Source organism: Halyomorpha halys, unplaced genomic scaffold (assembly GCF_000696795.3).
Source record: "Halyomorpha halys isolate HHAL.00 unplaced genomic scaffold, Hhal_1.1 Scaffold52.1, whole genome shotgun sequence".
Taxonomy (NCBI): Eukaryota; Metazoa; Arthropoda; class Insecta; order Hemiptera; family Pentatomidae; genus Halyomorpha; species Halyomorpha halys.
This window is the reverse complement of record NW_027104988.1, coordinates 837,840-853,593: the sequence shown is the minus strand read 5'-3', so window position 1 is coordinate 853,593 and position 15,754 is coordinate 837,840. Positions and strand designations below refer to the sequence as shown.

At 27.8% G+C, this 15,754-nt stretch overlaps 2 protein-coding genes across 6 annotated transcripts in view; one reads left to right on the top strand and one right to left on the bottom strand.

Moving 5' to 3' along the window:
- IntS1 (integrator complex subunit 1) overlaps window positions 1-5,145 on the top strand; it is a 35,773-nt gene extending 30,628 nt beyond the window's left edge. Inside the window, exons 24-32 of the mRNA XM_014437700.3 lie at window positions 96-225; window positions 534-715; window positions 928-1,049; window positions 1,768-1,918; window positions 2,003-2,195; window positions 3,904-4,034; window positions 4,328-4,479; window positions 4,559-4,831; window positions 4,921-5,145. Of these exons, the coding sequence (XP_014293186.1) occupies window positions 96-225; window positions 534-715; window positions 928-1,049; window positions 1,768-1,918; window positions 2,003-2,195; window positions 3,904-4,034; window positions 4,328-4,479; window positions 4,559-4,831; window positions 4,921-5,036 (1,450 nt within the window). The 3' untranslated portion in view covers window positions 5,037-5,145. The remainder of the gene's footprint in view (window positions 1-95; window positions 226-533; window positions 716-927; window positions 1,050-1,767; window positions 1,919-2,002; window positions 2,196-3,903; window positions 4,035-4,327; window positions 4,480-4,558; window positions 4,832-4,920) is intronic.
- Window positions 5,146-5,390: 245 nt separating this feature from the next.
- Window positions 5,391-15,754, bottom strand: part of LOC106691791 (uncharacterized) — a 33,951-nt gene continuing 23,587 nt past the window's right edge. For 4 of the 5 annotated variants that reach the window (XM_014437691.3, XM_014437685.3, XM_067047146.1 and 1 more), the window contains 5 exons: window positions 14,318-14,530; window positions 13,707-13,808; window positions 11,868-11,993; window positions 11,604-11,770; window positions 5,391-6,973 (listed from right to left, as the gene is read on the bottom strand). In XM_014437691.3, the coding sequence (XP_014293177.1) occupies window positions 6,782-6,973; window positions 11,604-11,770; window positions 11,868-11,993; window positions 13,707-13,808; window positions 14,318-14,530 (800 nt within the window). In that variant the 3' untranslated portion in view covers window positions 5,391-6,781. Of the gene's footprint in view, window positions 6,974-11,603; window positions 11,771-11,867; window positions 11,994-13,706; window positions 13,809-14,317; window positions 14,531-15,754 lie in introns of those variants that run through there. The other variant, XM_067047157.1, reaches the window with a different exon arrangement.

Genomic DNA, 15,754 nt, shown 5'->3' with positions numbered 1-15,754 from the left:
TTTGGATATAAAATTGATTTATTTAATAAATATTACCTTGTCTCAAAAAATTTTTGAAATAATATAATTAATTTTATTAATTTTTTTCTTTAAAGGTTTGATCCTGCACCCGTTTTAGATTACTTAAAAGCTCTTACATGCAATCCAAAGCTTTGGCAAGGAAGGGAAAAACATACTGCTAAGCATTATAAACCTGAAAATGTTCTTAATCTAAATGTCTCTCAGGTAAATATTCATTCAAACTTTATTTAACAAATAAAATTCTTTTTATGATAATTTCAATTTAAATTAACATACTATCTTAATTAATATCCATAAATAGTTTTCTTTGAATTTCTATGCTTATGAGTTGTTAAGTTCTACACTTATCATGATTTTTTTTAGTGACTAATAAACATCTTGATATTAAAAAAACAAACATGAATTCCTTACTTTATTATTAATTTTTTGGAAAAGTTTAAAGTTGATACTGAAAAATTATAGTTTTCTCTTTTGAATATTTTTCTTATATTATAGAAATAATTTACTTTCAGTTGAAATGTATGACAGACTATGTTGTTGCTGAAGGAATTCAATTAGAAAAGGACAAAGCTTACGGTTTGGCAAACCATATTGCGAATAGGCTTTCCTTTCTTGAGAATTGCATCAGAGCAACAGGAATAGAAGTTGCAGCAGACATTGCAAAACATCTCCTGTACAGATCTTCGTCATCAAGGTATTTTTGTTTTTTGTGTTACTTTTATGTTAAGTATTTTTATCTTGGAGTTCTATCAGTGGGTAGATTCTCCACATGTTTTTATCATGTCACTATGTCACCTACAGCAAATTTACTTATTGTATATATGTGTATACAGTTGTAAATAACTATAAATAAATTTTTTTTAAAAAGTATTTTTATCCATTTATACAAGTATTTTTTTTTTTCAGGCAGGAAATTGAAATGAGGCATAAATTATTTGTTCAACTATATATGAGGATACCTAGTTTTATTTCACATTTGAAGGAATCAGAAGTTTTAAAAGTATTCTCTAAATATGCAAGTATATCAGGTATTCAGTTTATTTTTTTCCAATGATTATAAACATTTTGTTCTATTGTAATTTATTATTCTAAATAATTATCAACCTCCCTTTCCATTGAAATTCAGATATATTGGGTTGTTACATGAGTTCGTAGCATTTTTAAATATTTCAATTTAATCCTCTCTGTGTTTATAAAATCATGTGGACTTGGTCAATAATGTTTACATATTCTAAAAAAAAAATGGTTAAGTTGCTTTTATGTATCAGTTGGTATTTTGCTTGCTCAAAATGTAAGAGAAAAAAATTCATTTTTGTCATTTAATGATTTTTTACTTCCGAAAAAGAAAATCCACTGCACAGATGGTTTACAAAATTTGCGGTGTGTTTGGCGATGATGCCTTAGGAGAAAGCACCGTCCGTAAGTGGTTTGCTCGGTAACAGGGATTTTACTGTTACAATTTGCTATTTATGGATTGTCAGCAATAGAGTTTACATTGTACCAGTTATACAAATTTACATATTGCTTGACAAACTATTAATTAACTCAACTATAAAAATTTTTCTTTTCTATTATTCTTATTAGGTCTGCCTACCAATTGTATCTATTAAAGTAACTTATCATACATAACTTATTATTATTTATTATAATTATAACTAACTTTTGAAATAAAATTAGCTTGTATACTCTCAAAAAATACTTATACAAACTTTATTCTCTTTATTGATAATTTACTTTTTCTTCTAGTTATAGGAACAAGCACTATGGACATCATGTCCCATAACCTGCTAACTGCTCTTGCCGCAACCCCTAGTAGCAAAGAATGGCCTAAAAAAGCTGTAGAACTGGAGCTTGCTGTTAGAAAAATGGCTGCTTCTCATCCTCTATTAGTACTGAGGTTGTTAGATAAATTTATTTTCTAAGTCATATTTTTATTTGGTAATTCTGTATTTATTGTTGTCTTTGGTTTGATCCATTTTAGACAATTGCCATTGATAGCTTCATCCTTGAAAGGTCGTGTTGATTTAGATTGGACTGCTTTGAAATTCAGAAATCATTTACTTTTCTTTCAACAAACAGCTACACTTCTTGATTTGTTGCAGCCTCTAATTTTCCAGTCAGAATATACTACACCTCTGTATAAAATATTAGATATTTATTTCGAATTATTCCAGGTATATACTATTTTATTCATTTTTATATTATATGTATGTTTAGTAGTAGAAATGATGATAATTTAAATGATATTAGTGTGAACGATAACAGAGAATGCTTAGAGAAATTTAAGTATCCGTGGTTTACTACAACTAAACAGAATCAAATTATAATTGATTCAATGCTAATAAACTTATTTTAAACTTAAAAACTTATAGAAATTCATTAAATATTGAGCCCAACAAGTTTTTAAACTCAATTCAACTTTATTTGAAGATTGTTCAAGCAGTAATATACATATATATTTTACAGTGAGTTCCATAAACAATGTCTGAAAGTTAGGGAAGTTGGACGGAAAAGTTGATTTGGACCATGGTTCAATTCTGAACAGAAAAGGAACCAATTTAAATTTTGTTTTTATTAACACATTTTTACTTTCGCTTACCTATATATGGTATATATAATTTTTTTGACGAAAATTCATGTTTTGAGGTCTCCTGAGTTCAAAAACCTAGTCATGCAAAATGGTCTGTCTGTCTGTGTACAACCTAACTCAATAATGAAAATTCATATGAAACTGAAATTATATATTTAAAGTGGGTTTATGTTTAGGATGTGACTACAACTTTTTTGATAAAATAGACTGACTGGAAGTGCCACTTGATAAAATAGGTTTTCCGAATTTCTCAAAAACAACTCAAAGGATTTTGATTAAACTTGCCTTGTCTATGTAAAACTAAATGATTTTTAATATCGGATAGGTCTTTCTCATTAAAGTAGTTTAACAGAGCTTAAATAACAAAGTAGCGGTACATGTTTTGAATTTTAAACATAAAGGGTTCTTAGTTATCCCATCTTCTTCAACAAATTGTGATACTTAAAAAAAAAAATTAGTAATTTACTGCTAATAAAATTGTTGTCCCTGTTAAGAATTAGACCGTAACCCAAATGAACTTTTCTGTTGCATTTGAGGTCTATCAGTTCCCTAAGTTTCGACCATTATTTATGGAACACTTTGTGCAAGTCCTTAAAACAAATCTACATCCTTTTTTTTCGTAGGGAATGATAGCTTCTAATCTTTTATGACTTATAAGACACAAAGTATTTAATTAATTATTTTACATTACAATTATAATTACAATTAATTATTTAATTTAATAATTGCGTCTGTTTTTATTGAGAAAGGTAAAACTTTTTATTGTTATTCAATTTAAAATTTGTGTCCGAATGATTCTTTTTCTTATTTATTAAAGATTATTCCTTACTATTTACATAATTTCAAACTATTTACTTCATAAATGGTGAACATTTGTGTTTAACTAGATGCCAACAAGTTTTAAATAAATATTGTACATTCCTAAAACAACTTGAATACATAGACATTTTCAGTATCTGACACTAAATTCAGTGTATATAAAAATGTGAACCCACTAAGAGTTATTCAATATATAAATAATATAACAAATATAAAATCTATAAAAAATAAAATAAAACTACATTCAACTCATCTTTAGCTTTTCATTGTAGAAGAATTAATGAAAAAATAAATTAAAAAATCCAAACCGAACAGGTCGGTGCTTAAGTATATTTATTTATATTATTATTATTATTTATAAAAAATGTTAGTAGAAACATTCCAAAAGATTTTTAAATTTTGAAAAATCATTTTATTTTATTTTTAATTCGTGTTCTTTTTAATTATTCTTTCTCTTCATGTGTTGATGTTAGAATCATGGGCGAGATGGAGGGTCAGCTGTGGGAGCACTTATTTCTCAAATTGTTATGTTCTTACATAATTATATTAAAAAAAGTTCCAAAAATGCCAAAGAATATCTTCAGTTTCAAGCAGAAGCTATCAGGTATTATAATACAATTCTTTAGGATTTTTTTTTTAATTCTTAGACATTTCTCTTAAGGACATTTATAAATGTTTTTAAATATAAAGAAAATGGTCAGGGTTGTGGTCAAAAAAGACCCTGACCTTCTTCATATTTGAAATTATTTGGTCATTATATATATATATATAATCTTTTAGTTTGATTCTTGTTATGATTATAGTTTAATCCTTTTAATTGGTTTTACTTCCTCCTGAAGTTTGCAGGTGTTATGATTTTTATATTTATGATTCTTAATACTCACATTATATTTTTAGCGACCTTCAGAGTGAGTATCCATTAATGGGGACATTATGCGTTGTAGTTACAAATCTTAAGGGAACCCCTGAAGTCATTTTAACTCCATCAAACGTCTCAGATCAAACTAATGCACAGTGGGATATTAAAGTTGCTCAGCTACAGAGAGATGGTTTGTATTTATTAATATTCTGTTACAATTCTTCCAATTAACTTTCTCTCAAAACATTCTAACAATTTTAAATTTTCAGATCCCATTGGTTCTCTTTCTTTCATAGACTACAGCAGTGCTAAACGTCCTTCAGTGATTGGCCCTGTATTTTCCCTGGTATTAAATTATCTCTCCTCTCCGATCTCCCAAATTCGGAATCATGCAAACACACTTGTTTTACGCTATATCAAACAAAACCCAAAGTCTGGTATTGTAGCTCTTCCAACATTTATAGACTGCCTCAATTCCAAAAACCCTGACATCATTACTTCAGTACTGGAGAGAGTACCCGAACTAGTTGTGTGTTCCCAAGGTTAGTAATTGAGAGTTGTAATCCTTATAATTGTTAATACGTTTTATGAACTTCAATTTTAAAATTTATTATTTTTTTTTCTTTTCTAGAAATTGCTTTACCTCTTCTTCAAAAAGTCTTTAGTCTTGGAATCAATAAAAATCTCAATACCATGAATTGTCTGTCAAAATCAATTGCATTATTGAACTTACAATCTGGCTGTTAATGTAAATATTTGATGAATTTTATATTTTTCTAAGTGTAACCATGATTGTAAATCTTTTATCTCTTTCAGTCTTCAGTTTTAGTTAAAAATAAAACTTTTTTAATAAAGATCTTTTTTTTTTTTTATTCATTACCATTCTTTGAAGTGAATAACTATGTATATCATTTCCTAATTATTGAGATAACATTCCACTCATTATTCCAATTGGTCCAATTTGAGGCAATAGTATGGGCATTTTTCAAGAGATTAGGCGGTGATTATGGCATTATTACAATGTTAGGATTATCTTAAGTCAACAGTTGGAGGTGTCAGTCTGATTTAGTCAAGTTCATGCTTCTTGATAAATTATTCAGCTTTCTTTTGTCAATTTTGATCATTTAATGAATTTTTTAAAATTAATTAGACAGTTTTAGCAAAAAACTTCTGAATACTCATTACATAATAAACTATTGATGAAAACAATGGTTTTTATTATTATTAGGATGTACATAATAAAAGTTTATATAACAAACATAATAATTATGTTAACATAAGATTTGAAATATTACTGAATAAATAATTTACCATAAGATATATATATATATTTTTTTTAAACTGCAAAATTTTAATTATGACACTAAGAAAGCTATTAATATTTAAGTGGTGCTTACGTTAAGACAATAATAAAATGATTATCTCAGTCCTCAAAACTTTCTATCTTTTGTTTTAAATAGTCTTGCTATAAAATTATAGTCTCTATTCGATAAACTGATAAAAGAACAAGTGCTATATAAACAAATAACAAATTTATCTGTTGAACTAATATCAAACAAATTATGAAGCACTACTAGAAAAGTGAATAACAACATAGATTCATACATCTGTTTTCACAATCTACATCATATCGAGGCAACTTGGAGATCTAGTTTCTTTTTAATTTGATCATAATTTACATAAGGATTACAATTTAACTAATGCTCCTAAAAGTACATATACAAGCATTCAAAATTGATTATCGAATTGAAAAAAAGTTAAAAAAATATCTAATAATCAATAAAAAGTAGTACATACATAAAATCTGGTCTTAAAAAAGTTAAAGCTCTATTAACAACAAACTTGTTCATACTTTTTACTCCCAAATATTGTATATAATTAGTGTGTGCAAATTTTTGTATATATATATGCACATTCTTTTTTAACAAAAAAAAAAAACAGAAACTCTCTGTTTCCCTAAAATACATAATATTTAACATTTTCTTTCATCGTAAAATCAATATTTTTTTTTTACTTTCAACTAATAATTTCTATACACTTCTTAAAGAACAAGAAAATACTATACAGAAAAATAAAGTCGATAACTAATAAAAACTGGTAGCTCGTTATCACGTACCTATAACCATTACAAAATTATTTCTATAATATGTATATACATACAGCAAGAAAACAATATAATAAATCTTGTATTTAGTGGAAATGCTGTATATACAAACAAAACAGTTGATCTTACACATCTAACTACAAATTACATTTACATATAAAAATTTTAATCGTCAGAATACATATACATTAACTGTATACATTATTATACAAAGAATATTCTTATAATTAACACAGTCAGATATGTAACACGTTAGATGCTCCAAAAGTAGCAATCAGTGATAGTTACAATTGAGACTTAAAATCACAAAAAAAAATATATATAATAAAAATCATTCAGATAACAATAGAATAGCAAGTAATCAATTAACTAGTATTTCATGTAGCATCTATCGAAGAATTTTAAGTTTTCCAGTATTTGTACCATACACAAAAGCTTCACCTGGAGTAGGTGCCCAACGAATGCAGTTGAGACTCATGAAGTCTGTAGACTCTCTAGACATATCCAATTCCCTCACAAGAACCAGTCTTCCTTTTGAAGGTAGATTTTTCGATGGTTTACCTCCTTCTAATCTGAATATCTAAAACCAAAAAAAAAAAACTATGATTACAAATGATTTAAATTACACACTAGTAATGACATAGATTTAGTAGAATCAAGAAGCAATTCACCAATTCCTAACAAAAATTAAATTATATTTTGAAGATAATGGTCAATGAATGAATTGGCAGTCAAATTGAAGTACACTATTGCCCTATATTACATAATGTTGACTAACTTTCAACCCACTCTGCTTAAGCTTCAAACAAAATAAAAATAGAACATAAGAACTTAAACACAGATAAAAAAAAATGTAAATATGAAATAAAATATTGACCGCATTTAACATATAAAAGAAAGACAAAATAACTCAAATAGTAAATAAACTGTTAGAGGTATTTGGACCATCTTCCTTTTATATGGCAATACAACTCTGTATTTTCAAGGCACAAATGTGAACTGTATGAAGAAAAATGGGGTGTAGTATTAAGGTTATCTATGGTTTATATGGAAATGGTAAAACAAAATCTTAGGAATAAATAAAAATAGAGAAGAGTATAAATCCATATAATAGTATAAATTATATTAAATATAGTAAATTTTAATTCCATTTTTTTTTTTAAATATGGAAAAGGGATAGGTTTGATGGTTTGAAAGAAACTGTACGAGATAGTTAATTAAACTATATGTGAGATAGTTTAACCTTGTTTTCTTTTTATTATACTCTTCTGTATTTTTATTTGTTCCTGAAGTTTTAAACTTAACTATGTTTAAAGCTATTTAAAAAAAAAAATCTTTAAAAGACATTTAACATTTTTGAGAATAGAAAAAAATATAAGATATTTCTTGAGAAGTAGACTGTATGGATTAAATTTGATGAATCAATTGAAGTTAAGATTCATTGCAAATATTAATACGAAATTTTTAATTCCGTTTTAAGCCAAACGGAGAGTAAAAAATTACATTTATAAAAACGGCCACTCACAAACTATTACCTAGTAAAACCACATAAAATATAAACAAAACATCAATGTTATATGAATACTTCATTTAAAAAAATACCAAATCAGTTTTTGAAGAGTTAATTGAAAAAATAGATATGTGTTGTAATGATATTTTACGTCTTCTCGAATGAAAACAAAAAGTATTAACTGTTACTGTGAAAAGAACAGAGAAATTGAAATTTGAAAAATTAACAGTGAATTTATGGAAAATATAAGAAACAGTTGCCAATGAGTTGATGAATGACATTTCTTTAACCTAGTAAGGGAAATGAATATTTTTAATTTTAAGTTATACATTTAAATATTTGAGCAGAATAATTTTTGTTAATCAACAATTAATTTTTTAACATAAAGAGACAGAAGAATAAAATTTAAAAAAGAAAAAAGTCTTTTATTATTTTATGTTTTTGACTTGTATCAAGTACTAGAAGAACAGATCATGTTAGTTCCCTCTCAGGATTCATCCAGGGAAGAAATGTGCTTAGTCACTAGAGGAAATTATTTCAAGTCAAAAAAATGTACAAGTTGTTCTTTTAATGATTAAGAAATTGACTAAATATCAAATATGATAATATAAACAATAATGGAACAATGAACTATTTAATTATGATTATGATTAAATTAACTATATTAATTATATATATAAATGATTGACTGTAATATTTCAAATTATGAAAAAGATGTTCGGGTTGCGGTCTGAAGAAAACAAGAAATAGTTAAAAACTATTTATCTGCCTACATTTTGCTTCACTTTGTAGAGCTTATAAGAGCTAATAAGATACAAAAACAACTAAAAATATTTTGGCATAGTAGGATAAAAAGGTAAATCAAGGTAGGGTTAGAATTATAAAAAATATAAGTGAAAAGAAAATTATAAACAAATGAACAAAAATAAGAAATAAAAATAGTATTCATATAAAATAGACAATGATAAGAATAACACAAAAATGCAAACTATTATAGGTCAAAAATAAACTGGAGATGTAATAACACATAAAAATTGAAAAGCAGATATGAGAAAACAAAATTTAACACACTAAAAGATGGAAAATAAAGAAGAAAGTTCAAATTAAATAAAGATCAAGAAAGAAAATAATAAATAAGTAAAGAACAAATCAGGACCACCTTCCTGTCCAAGTTAAGAGATATTGAAAAAATCGGAAATATACAGAGTGGAGGGGAGGCGAACATTAAACATTGTTGAACAGTTTTTTTTTTCTCAAATATGATAACTTAGAATTAGCTAATTTAGGGAAATTAAATGATAGAATACATAACTATTAAAAAAAAAAGTATACATATATCATCATATAACGATAGAAAATAGAGTTAGAATAATACAATGAATAGAATATAGGTATAATACAATATATCTAAAAAAAGTAAAGAATATTAAAAAAAAATTATGTATACTAAACATACAGATTAATAGATAATGGTAACAATCGCTTTTTGTATTGATCATAAAAATAATATTTTATCTACATTATGTAATAGTCAAGACAACATAAGTAAAATGAAAAAATATAAAGTAAAATAAGTTAATTGAAACAATGTGAAGTGAAAGTTTACCATAAAACAGTAAATGAGAAAATGAATAAAAACAATATATAAACAAATATAAGTGAATAAAATATAGATATTTTATTGTTCTTATATAAAATATGAGTATAAATGTAGTATGTAAAATAAAGTACATAAATATGATTAAAAATAAGTAATAAAGAATTGAAATGAGAAAAAAAAATGTAAGTAGGTTTAGAATAACAAACTGGTGAAAAAAGGACAGTAAAATACATGGTGAAATAAGTTAATTGAAACATTTTAAAGTGAAATAAGTTGGTAATTTATTATTAACTTATTTTACTCACTTATACTTATTTATCCATTGTTTCAATTAAATTATTTTACTTTATATTGCTTGATTTTACATGATTGAACATTTTACTTATGTTGTCTTGACTATTACAATAATCAATATAGATAAAATATTATTATCACGATCAATACAAAAAGCGATTGTTATCACTATCTGTTAATCTGTATGATCTTATGAAATAATTGACATAATTTTTTTTTTAATATTCTTTACTTACTTCTTATAGATTTATTGTATTATACCTGTTATGGTGGGTAGGGGTTCAAAATGAACCTTTACTAGCTCAACCGTGTAAGGTGAAAAAAACAAAGAAATTATTTTGTCGAATTTTGTTACCGCTTTATTTTGACATAAAAAAATGTAAAACATAATATTAAAGCATATGGATTTTAAAATAAAGAAAAAAAAAATTAACTTCTGAAAATACAAATAAAATTAATTTTACTAATTATAAAACACAACAAAATGTGGGTTTTGTCTATGCGACTTAAAAAAAAAAAATAGTCTATATTTCACCCTGGGTGGTGGGGCCCCTCATGGAGAGATGTCTTCTTGGAGGAGATGAGCCGCCCGCCGTGGAAAAAAGAGTATCAGGGTTGGCTAATCCGCTGGCAACTACTGACCAGGTAGAGAGATAAGGGGCCACTGACTGGCGTAAGTTTACGTAAAACTGGTATTATATAATACTTCTGTAGCCAAAACAAAACATGGTAATACACAATCCTTACAACCATAACAGATAAATTATTAAGCATATGTTGGCCGCAACATACCTATATTGTATTCATTGTATTCTAACTCTATTTTCTATTGATACATGATGATATATATATATATACTTTTTTTCTAATAGTTATGTATTCTCTCATTTAATTTGTATTTAGTTTTGCTAAATTAGATAATTCTAAGTTATTATAAAACAAAAAAAAGTTTAAGGTTTGCCTCCCCTCCACTCTGTATACTTCCAATTTTTCAATATCTCTTCACTAGGATAGAAATGTGGTCCTGATTTGTTCTTTACAATTCTCGACCTTTATTAAATCTCAGCTCACTTCTTTATTTTCCGTCTTTTAGCGTGTTAAATTTTGTTTTCTCACATCTGCTTTTCTATTTTTACATGTTATTACATCTCCAGTTTATTTTTAACCTAATAGTTTGCATCATTGTTATATTCTTATCATTCTCTATTCTATATAAATACTATTTTTATTTCTTATTTTTTTACATGTTACATCTCCAGTTTATTTTTAACCTAATAGTTTGCATAATTGTTATATTCTTATCATTCTCTATTCTATATAAATACTATTTTTATTTCTTACTTTTGTTCATTTGTTTATAATTTTCTTTTCACATATATTTATATAATTTTAACCCTACCTTAATTTACCTTTTTTCATCTTTTTATCCTACTATGTCAAAATATTTTTAGTTATTTTTGTATCTTTTTAGCCCTTATAAGCTCTACAAAGTGAAGCGAAGTGTCGGCAAATAAATAGTTTTTAACTATTTCTTGTTTCTTCTGACCGCAACCCGAACATCTTTTTCATAATTTGAAATATTACAGTCAATCATTTATATATATAATTAATATAGTTAATTTAATCATAATCATAATTAAATAGTTCATTGTTCCATTATTGTTTATATTATCATATTTGATATTTAGTCAATTTCTTAATACAACCAATGTTGATTCTTCTTCATAAAAAAACTAAACTTACATCTGAATATTGAAGTAACCTCCACAATCTGTATTCGTCAACGATTATACAAAATGTACATACCTGCGCAATAGTTTGACGATCTGTATGAAAGAAATGAACTCTTCGAGAAGCCAACCCGACTATGAGATGCCTCGTAGTAGGAGATAAACTCACTGAAACTGCATTCTGTTCAAAACTTGTTGTGTATAGGCACTGCCCGAGGGACTCCCATTGTAAGCTATACACGCCTGGAATTATCAAAAAAGGGGCACAAATATATTTTAGGCTCCAATTCACCGTTCAAGTAACAATGTTACAATACTATTAGCAAAGTAAATGACTTACCAAGCATGGTAGTGATAGATAATCTTCCAGAGGGTAAAAGAGAAACAAGGAGTTTACCATCATTAGAGATATCAACACTAGCATCATTATGTATTTTACACTCCGAAACCACAATATTTTTATCAGCTAGAAAAAACAAAACAAGTTATTTGTATCATCAATTAATAATAAAACAATTATTAAAAAAATAAAAGGTATTCTAGATAATAGATATGACAGAGAAACCTAAGAAGAATCAGACTACTGATTTTAGAAATGCCCTTATAAAACTAATAATAATAACAATCAGATATACTATACCTGGCAACATATTACATATTACATTTTTCTCCATTGAGATTTGGGAGTTGAAGCTCCTATATTAGTTCATTTATTTTGTCAAATTTCATTTTTAATTACCAATAACTAATTATAAATTGGATTTGGGCAATTTATCTATTTTTCACAAGTTGGTTATATTAGTCTTAAACTTAAAAAATCAAATTTTATAAACTTTTAAAAGATTTCATGAAAATACAAAATTTATTGAAAGTAATAGGAGAATTCTAATTAATTAGGATTGAATAGTTCAAAAAATATGTAATAACAATTTTTTCTAAGAACTAAATTGGTATCAAAAAAGACAATAAGAAGTTTTTATTCAGGGCATTTTTTCAAATTTTATTACTAACTTCATTTCGAGAGACAATAATGGTGGAAAACTATTTTGAGTCTTTGCAATTTTTCCGATTTTTACTAAAACTAAAATAAACTCAGCTCTTATCAGATGGCCGAGCACACTGGGGTGTCATTCAATATTTATTCTCCAGTGGCACTGAGAAATGAATCCACAAAAAATAATGTCACATTCGTATTGTTCAATTTTAAAGACAATATATGAATTGAGGTTAAGTCTTGAATTCATAACCATCATGAGTTGGTTTACTGAACCCCTCAGTGATTAGAGACCACCTATCCTAAAACATTTTTAAAGTGATGAATATGAAAATCATATTTGGAAGTTTTTAACAGTGGAACAGTGTGCATAATGGATGTTTTGCTTTTAAGCATCAGGAAATACAGATATATTTGACAAAAATAAATTATATTTTGATTGAACAAGGAATATCAAAGAAGTGAGTAAATCTTGTACAGATAGGCATGACCGAAAAAGGATTTGTTAACTGGAGAATTTAGAAGGCTATACATTACAGGGAAAATGCGTCCGGTTAATATAATTCAAATTATAGCATCAGAGCAAATAAGATGGGCATGTATGGCTGTAGAGCTTAGGAACAAATGAATCCCTAAAATGTTAATAAACATTGAATTGACAGGAAAACATTGCAGAGGTAGATCGAAGTACAGATGAGAGAGCTATGTCAAGACTGATCTGGTAGCTTGGTGGTATCAGCATCGAACAATCACTTTTGCTAGGCCTTTATTATTGTTATTTATTAGATAATAATTAAAATTTGTTTGGAATAAGCTCTCGATTCAAGATAACATGTAAAACTTCTTACATCCAATGCACTTCTTTTTTAATTGAGATAGCAATGTTGTTATTAATTATATGTTTTTAACAACAGAAAGAAGAGTCTAAATTAGTTTAAAACAATTCCTTTCTTAATTTGTATATCCTTAAAAATCCATAACTGCTACAAACTCCCTGCATTCAGCAACAGGAGTATAAGAAGGAATAAATACCAATATAGTACGAAAGTTCCAAATCATAACTTCACATCACTTTCTGCTCTTTTCTGAACGACCCCACTAAATGGATCTAGATTCATCAGTTTTTAGAGTTTTAAACTATTAGAATTCACTCTCTATTTTAAAAAATAAAGTATTAGTACAAACCAATATGAATTTCTGGAAGGGTGTACTTAGTGAAATCCCAGGCTTGAATTCTATGATGAGGGGCCATCGGTGTGTCACTAAGGAGCATTGAGGCTGATGTAGCTGTGCAAAATAAAAAATATATTTAAATAAACAAACATATCATAAATTTTAATGCTGGAAGATTATTGATTGACCGTGTGTAAAGATGAAAGGAATATGGTCCGGGTGCGGTCAAAAAAACTCAAATAGTAGAAAATTAAAATAGTATATTTCTACTATTTGAGTTTTTTTGACCGCACCTGGACCATATTCCTTTTATAAATTTTAATCTTTTAACAAAAACTTGCTAGTCGAACTTAAATGTGACATCTCGCCTCAATTGAAAATCTCTACCACACACTTATTCTCTTTGAAGAGAAAAAAACAATAACAAATACTAAAATTATATAAGATATAATTATAACAAAAACTGTAACAAGTGAATTAAACAGCAGCTAACATTATAGTAAAAGGAGTGAAATAAAAAGTAGAAGGAGGGAGGTGTATGGAATGATCAATATCACTTTTCTTGTTGACCCAGGTATAATTAAAACTAGTAATGGCAAATAAAATAGGAAATAGTTATTTACCTCTCAAGAAAAATAGATCATTCCTATCATGTGATGAGTCTTCACTGGAGTCATCAACAAATGCAGGAAGGCGATACCTGGGATGAAGAAATCTTGGCCGGAATTGTGGCGGCATTGCAGGTGGAGGAGACTCCCGGAGTGTACTGGATGGGTTGTCTGGAGGAGGAGGACCATCATTTACCCTCAGTACTGGAAGGCTACCACTTCTTGACCCTGCAGAACAAAATAAAATTAGTATGAAGGTCCAAGTTTGCCTTTCAAATAAAGTGGTGAAGAATTCAAATAGAAAAATTTATTAACACAAATATGTATACTGTAATATCAAAAGTACGTTGTTATACAATCTTATAGCAGAAAAAAAAACGATCCTTATTCCTTCTTAATTAGTTTTTTAATGGATGTTTATCCTAAGCCTAAAGCCTTAGTATCTTCCTCCCTCAGAATCGATGTAGGTGTTTTCATCTTCAGATCAGTTGAATCAGCAGTGCTCATGCTGTGGTGATCTCCCAAACAAAATGTATAATAATAATAATAATAATCTTTATTTATTCTGGGATTGATCCCTTTAGAATAATTTACAGGCGTTAAAATTAGGCTTTAGAGCCTTAGAGTAAATTACAAAATAGAGATGAAATTACAAGATGTCATAAAATAAAATAATATTATTATTATATAACTACACTGTATATAGTCATGAAACTATTTGTTTTCTCTTGCAACAATCAAGTTTTAATAATTTTGAAGATATTAATACTATTACCCACAAATGATAAAACATTCAAGATAATATATTGCTATGTATCGGTCTTTTGACAATCCTGGGTATTATTAAGTTATTAAGGTGTTTCGTCATCTGCCCCTATCCCTGGTCAGGGTATCCTTCTGCGAAGCTTTTAGCGTCCCCGGATATGAAAACATCTCTATTAAGTTTGTCACATTACCAGAGGCCCCTGAGAAAATTATATTGGCTAACCTTTAAGTGTTCTAAAACAAAATAGGCTGTGACGAGGGACCAGAATCCAATTAACCAGGTGCAGGCCCTTCCTGGACAAGTCAAGCTTTTTTTACACATCCTCAGCCCTGAGGAGCCCTGACGCCTGCCTCGGGAGTCTTCGGAGATCGATGACCAATGAGAGAAGAGATTTCAAAATAAGGTAACGCCCTAAAAAGGGAAGTGGGAGAAAAATACGGAGGAAATCTAGAAGAGTTAGACGGAGACTCAACAGGAAGGCTTAGACGGGAGAGGACCACAGTCAGGAGGCAGACTTAGAGGATGCACTTCGACCAGACGAAGTCGTGAGAAAGGCCATGAGACCTGGACATCCCTGATGAAACAGAAGACACCCACGGCACTACATCCCACGGCATCAGCAGCTATAAGTATAAATTAACTACAAAGTAATCATGCAATAATCTTAGTTTCTTTATGTAGTTTAT